This window comes from Lolium rigidum, chromosome 2, assembly GCF_022539505.1.
Source record: "Lolium rigidum isolate FL_2022 chromosome 2, APGP_CSIRO_Lrig_0.1, whole genome shotgun sequence".
In the NCBI taxonomy this organism is placed as follows: Eukaryota; Viridiplantae; Streptophyta; class Magnoliopsida; order Poales; family Poaceae; genus Lolium; species Lolium rigidum.
In genome coordinates, this window is record NC_061509.1 from 215,129,432 (window position 1) to 215,136,467 (window position 7,036).

At 54.9% G+C, this 7,036-nt stretch overlaps 1 protein-coding gene across 1 annotated transcript; it reads right to left on the bottom strand.

The window, feature by feature from the left end:
- Positions 1-2,494: 2,494 nt before the first annotated feature.
- LOC124688113 (polyamine transporter PUT1) lies at positions 2,495-4,027 on the bottom strand. Its single transcript, XM_047221830.1, has one exon. The coding sequence runs from the start codon at positions 4,010-4,012 to the stop codon at positions 2,591-2,593; it is 1,422 nt and encodes a 473-aa protein (XP_047077786.1). The 5' UTR covers positions 4,013-4,027; the 3' UTR covers positions 2,495-2,590.
- Positions 4,028-7,036: the final 3,009 nt, after the last annotated feature.

Below are 7,036 nucleotides of genomic sequence, written 5' to 3' on the forward strand. Positions count from 1 at the left end.
CACGCATCAACCCCTGGACTATGGGTCCATAGCAGTAGCTAGATGGTTGTCTTCTCCTCATGTGCTTCATTGTTGGATCTTGTGAGCTGCCTAACATGATCAAGATCATCTATCTGTAATTCTATATGTTGTGTTTGTCGGGATCCGATGGATAGAGAATACTATGTTATGTTGATTATCAATCTATTACCTATGTGTTGTTTATGATCTTGCATTCTCTCCGTTATTAGTAGAGGCTCTGGCCAAGTTTTTGCTCTTAACTCCAAGAGGGAGTATTTATGCTCGATAGTGGGTTCATGCCTCCATTAAATCTGGGACAGTGACAGAAAGTTCTAAGGTTGTGGATGTGCTGTTGCCACTAGGGATAAAACATTGATGCTATGTCCGAGGATGTAGTTATTGATTACATTACGCACCATACTTAATGCAACTGTCTGTTGTTTTGCAACTTAATACTGGGAAGGGGTTTGGATGATAACCTCGAAGGTGGACTTTTTAGGCATAGATGCATGCTTGGATAGCGGTCTATGTACTTTGTCGTAATGCCCAATTAAATCTCACAATATTCATCATATCATGTATGTGCATTGTCATGCTCTCTTTATTTGTCAATTGCCCGACTGTAATTTGTTCACCCAACATGCTATTTATCTTATGGGAGAGACACCTCTAGTGAACTGTGGACCCCGATCCATTCTTTCACATTGAATACAATCTACTGCAATACTTGTTCTACTATTTTCTGCAAACAATCATCATCCACACTATACATCTAATCCTTTGTTACAGCAAGCCGGTGAGATAGACAACCTCACTATTTCGTTGGGGCAAAGTACTTTGGTTGTGTTGTGCAGGTTCCACGTTGGCGCCAGAATCCCTGGTGTTGCGCCGCACTACATCCCGCTGCCATCAAACTTCAACGTGCTTCTTGGCTCCTCCTGGTTCGATAAACCTTGGTTTCTTTCTGAGGGAAAACTTGCTGTTGTACGCATCACGCCTTCCTCTTGGGGTTCCCAACGGACGTGTGCTTTACACGCCATTAGCACGTACTACAAACGCATCCTCAATTGCTTCAACGAGAAGAAGAACTATGGTGTCTACGCCAACATGGAGATGAACCGGAACGAGGGCGCCCTCTCTCACCGTTGGAACATGATCAAGGCGGCGTGTAGCAAGTTCCATGGCTACTATGAGAAGATCAAGGGCCGAAAGGAGAGCGGAAAGACGATGGTGGATTGGGTATGACCTACGCCCATCTTATTCATAATGCATTATAGTTCCATATCTTGATTTGCATCATGTATATGATCCATATTGTTCCATATCTTGTTTTGCATCATGTATATGATCCAACTTGTTCCATATCTTGTTTTGCATCATGTATTGTTAGATGCTCGACGCCCTCGACATGTACAAGAACCAACACGAGGACAAAGACTTACCCTTCATGCATTGCTACAACAAGCTACAAGGTTGCAAGAAATGGGACGACCTCCTCCACACTCTAATGAAGGACGGGGAAGATAGGCCGGTCGATCCAGCCGGCGCCTCCACCGGGCGCCCCATTGGCAACAAGAAGGCCAAGGCCGAGAGGAATGAGGCGCCGGTATTGGCAGCCATGAACGCCTCCATCGAGAAGATGATCATCTCATTCTCGGTGGAGAACAAGAAAGCGGCGGATAGGGCTGCCGTCGTGTAGGCAATCCTCGACAAGCAAGACATGAAGATCGATTTGGAGAGGGAGAGGGTGGAGGCGGCGAAGATGGAAGCTCATGGCGCTGCCATGAAGGCCACCAACGAAGCGACACAGTATCGTTGGCCAAGATGTCTCAAGAATCCAAGATCTTGATGGCCGACATGGAGAAGATGGACCCGTTGGTGCGGGCGTGGCACGAGATGTACCGCGAGCGCATCGGCCAAGAGGTGATGGCGGCGCGAGCTGCGTCGGCGTCTCCCTCGGCAGCCTCCACGTTCATGTCTCCCCCGGCACCGTCCACGTTCATGTCTCCCCCGGCACCGTCCAGGTTCATGCCTCGCCCGGCGCCCGTGGATCCTGTTGCAGCGACGGAGCTGCCGCCGGGGCTCGCCGCCGATGAGGAAGTCGTCGAGGTTGAGCCGCCCGTGACCTCGTTCATCTGATCAGTTGTCTTGGAAGACGTTTTTTTTGCGCCGGAGACGGCGATTTGGTGGCCGTATGTTGGCCCAAACTTCATATTCGAAAACCTATTCGAATTTGGTAGTCGTGTGTTGGCTCAAACTTTAAATTCATAAACTTATTCGAATTTCTATGCTTTTGTTTAAGTTTCCAAATTTAAATTATCTATTGGGGCTGTCGTATGGGGCGCGCCGGTGTGGGAGCAGCTCCCCCAAATAGAGGATGATGTGCCGGCGTCCCCCATACGACAGTGTCAGCGCCCCTGCCGGCGACTATTTGGGGGGCGCCGGTGGAGATACTCTTATGGACCCTTAGTGTTAAAAAAAATAGATCTCGATATGTATAATTCACCCCAAACTAGATTCAAAAAACATGATCCTGCTTTGTTGATTGCCCAGTTCGTCGAGAGCACCAACGCACGATAAACAAGCATGCCTACACGACCAACGGGTCGTCCGGCGCGACGGGCTGGTGGGTCACGTCAATCCCCGGGAGGTCGGGGTTGACGGAGAACCTGAGCCACCGCTTCTTCTCCACGAACTTCAGCGCAGGCTGCAGCACGAGCCCGACGGCCACCGCAACCAGGCTGACCAGCGCCACCTTCAGCGTCGACAGCGCCAGCACCGCCACGATCAGCGCCGTCGCGGGCACCAGCATGGCCACGCACCCGGCCGTGCCCAGCGGCACCCTGTACGGCCGCGGGGCGTCGGGCATCCTCACCCGCAGCAGGACGAACGAGATGAACTCCATCATCATGCCGAAGCAGTAGAGGAAGTTCTCGGCCGCCACGATCTCCTGGAAGCTCATGGTCGACAGCAGCAGCACGCCCGAGGCCGAGAAGAGGATGCCGATCAGCGGTGTCCCGTACCTGGACCGCCACGCGAAGAAGGCCGGCAGCATGCCCCGCTCCGCCATGCCCAGGAGCTGGTACGAGTCGCTGCTCATCTCCGCCACGAACAGCCCCATGTTCGACACCGCCGCCGCCGCCTGCACCCACCACATGAGCCACGCGCCGCCCAGCAGCTTCGCGATGTCGGCGAAGTAGCCGTCCGTCCACTGCCCCCTGTCCAGCGGCACCGCGCCGGTCCCCGCGAGGAGAGGGTACAGGTAGCCGACCACCACGAAGATGACCGCGTAGAACAGCGCCTTGGGCAGCGTCTTGCCGGGGTTCTTCACCTCTCCGGATATCGTGCTGACCGAGTCCCAATAGTTGAGGTTCCAGAACAGAGTGTTCAGGTACAGGTTCCAGTCGACGTCGTGGAGGTCCACCGCGAGCCACCGCGCCGGCCGGAGCTTGGGGATGGAGATGATCCCCATGACGAGGAAAGGCGTGAGGGAGAAGGCCCCGATGCAGATGGCCGCCCACCCCAAGACGGTGAGCCCCCGGTAGTTCAGCAGCGTCAGCAGCGCCGTTAGGCCGACGACGGAAACCGCCCTCGGCGCGCCTCCGCCCAGCGCGGGGACGGCGGACTTGAGATAGTCCAGGAATAGGACAGGGTACAGGGCGTTGTCGATGACGCCACTGAGCCACTTCATCCAGCCCTGCTGGAACCCCCAGTAGGGGCCGAGCGCCGAGGCCACCCACACGACGAACCCGCTGTTCTCCGGGAACATGGTGCCCAGCTCCGCCGTGATCAGCGCCTCCGGTATGCTCCAGATGACGGGGAGGGCCAGGAACCCGACGATGGCGAGGAGCGGCCCTGCAGCGCCCACGGTGTCCTCGATCCCGAACGGCCCGCCGGAGACCTCGTAGAAGATGATGAAGATGAGCGGGACCATCGACAGTTTGCGGAGCGATGGCGCGTCTCCGGAGCTGTCAGGGAGGCCCTGATGCTCCGTGCCCTCCTCCGCGCCCATCGGTGGCGCCGTGCAGGTCGCCGGCTCGGCGTTCTGGGCGGGCTTCTGCTGGAAAAGAAAAGACACAATTCTTCAGATCAAACCATTAGCAGCAAATGCAGCATTGTGGTCTGTGGATACAAGCGGAGTTGCACGTAGCAGCAAGCAAGCAAGCAAGGTGAAATCTTGTACGTAGAAGCAATGCAGCATTAGCTAACACGAGGGTTTCTACAACGAACTGAAGGCAGATGCAAGATCAAATCTTGTGGTGAAACTTGAGGTTTTCGTTCATTCGCGCGCAGGGGAATGATGGCCGAAAGGGAGAAGAGAAGTCTATCATGGGCTTTCTGATCCAACGCCTTAAACCTTTGCTCGTGATAGTATGAGCATCTGTGGGCCGGAGCTACACGGGCCTGCCTCATCTGTCTCAAGGTTTGTGATCGGAACGAACCATTCCCATCCAGACGTCACCTTCCTCAGTGCCCGCAGAATCTAATCTCGCTCAAGTTGCTTGATCGAGCACGACCAGTGCTGACCGGAGCAGCTACCGGCGGCGCGGTGGCCGAAACGAAGCGCAAGTACGGCCGGAAGAAATTGCTTCATAGGATGACTGGAGAAAGTAGTTCGTGGGAGCTCACCTCTTGTCCTATGTCGGCCGTGCCGGAGCTCGATGACGGCGGCGCCGGCGGCGGGTCCCGTACCGCCGCTGCAAGCGCCACCTCCGACCGCTGGGTGCCGGCCATCGGTTGGTGATTCCCCGCCTGTCCCTCAGCTCCTCTCCTCCAACTCCAACTCCAAGGCCGTGCGACGTGGACGTATACTATAAAGTCCAAGCAAGCCCCGAGCAGAGCTAGGCGAAGGGGCCGTTTTATTTCTGGCTGATGCGTGAAGGACCCTCCGAATCCCCAAATTGGGCGCAAGCTTGCACTAATGCAATTGCAGTCTGTAGCAAGAAAACACTGAATATATTCCCCCACACACAAACACAAAAAGAATACTGTACTTACTAAATAATGGTTTTTTATTCAGAGAAACAAAGACCATGGGTCGCGCTCGTGCGGATAACCCAGCACACCAAACATGGCACGTGGGAAGATGTGCGCAGATCGCGAACTCACTGTTGTTTCCTGCCCATGATTTATTGATTAAATTGCAATAAACTGTGTGACGAAAAACTAGCATAAGGGCATCTTCACTCGTGCGACCCATTCTCTCTTGGGCCGTTAGAAATTGGGCCGGACAGTGCACGTTGTCCTCCCTCATCCTCCCTTTGGCCACTCCATGCCCTCCCGTTAGTTTCACACAAGACACATAGAAGCAACTCGTCTTCCCAACCCTTTGCCCTTCATCTCCGTCGCCACCCTCAGAGCAGTGCCGTCGTCCGCACTTTCGCTTATCGTTGCCGTCGCCAGTTCCTAGCGGTTCGTGCTGCCCACCAACCACGGTCTCTGGCCACCGAGTACGCCATCGACAACTGTTCTTGTTGGCCGTTGCCGCCCCCGGCCATAGTCGACACTTCCCCATTTCAAGCAAGGGCGCTTACCGCGCGTGCTGCTAGATGTGGATGCGCATTGTCCGTCATCTAGCCATAGGCCACGACATCAACTCTTTTGCAAACGCGTCGCTCGGCGGTGCGTCCACAACCTGCTCGTCCGGTGGCCCGATCGACCCTTGAGGTATGAATGGAGTCCAAGTTTCTTTCTCCTCCATTGCAGCGGCGAGGGCATAGACATTGGACTGACATATTTATTTCTCTTGTGCAGATGAGTAGTAAGGCAATTGAGTTTTTCTACAAAAACTTCATCGAATCATCATCGAACGAGGAGTCTGGCGGTGAGACCGAACTCGTGTTCACCGCTGCAAGCATGGCACATGACCATTTTTCGCTCCCAAAGCGCAGGGGTGGGTCATCGGTGAAGCGCAGGACCAACAAAGACCGAAATCGAGTCGGTGGACACGAAAGCTTTATGCGGTGAAGCATCATGGGAATTGCGTAGAAGCTTCCGCTCGACCTGGACCCTTGGTTCTTCAGGGCGGTGGACAAATTGCGTAGAAGCTTCCTCTGGGCAGGCAAGGATGATGCCCAAGGAGGTTGCTCCGTCATGGCATGAGCCTCGGTGTGCCAGCCAAAGAGTCTCGGCAGTCTGGGCCTGCACGACCTTAGGCAGATGAACGTTGTCCTCCATGCATGGTGGGTGTGGCTGCAGAAAATGGATGGATCCAAGCCTTGGAATGGCCTCCATGTGCGGGTGTGCCAGGGCTCCCTCGCGTTGTTCAACGCTTCTGTTTGGATTGACCTGGGTGATGGTGCTTCTGTCCTATACTAGGAAGATGCATGAATCGGAGGCCTCCCGGCCGTTGCCATCGTGCCTAACCTTATCAAGCTAATTCAGCCGGTTGTGCAGTGGCGGCGCACCGTTCGCAATGGCCTCGCCAGCAACAGTTGGGCTTCTGACATCGTGGGCGTGCTTACGGTGGATGTGGCTATGTAGTACCTAAGGCTATGGGCAGCGGTCAGGGCGTGCCGTTCGAGGGGCACGACACGCCTGTTCCGGATTCTTTTCGATGAAAGTGGCAAGGAGATGGCCAATTATTGCCCCGCTTGCTTTTCCAAGGCACTACCGGCCTCCCCAATGCGTAGCTTGTCTGGAACTGGTTTGCGCCGCTTAAGTACAAGATGCACGCTTGGCTTGCTTTGCACAGGTGATGCTGGATGGCGGATCGTCAGCTACGCCGCAGACAGCTTTCCCACACCATCTGCCCGCTCTGCGACGTCGCCAGCGAGACGCTCGACCACCTATCTCTACACTGCGGTTTCACGCGTGGTGTTCGGTTTGGGCTGGTCGCCCGCCTTGGTTTGTCACGCATCGCTGACGGTGGCCTCAATGTTTGGTGGATTCAAGCTACTCATCGCTTCGCTCTGATGGACCGGAAGAAGGCGAACTTGCTAGTCATGCTCGCCATGCGCATGTTGTCGCAACACGAGGATCTTCGAGGGCAAGTGTACATCCATGTCGATCACTGATGACCCACAAGTATAGGGGA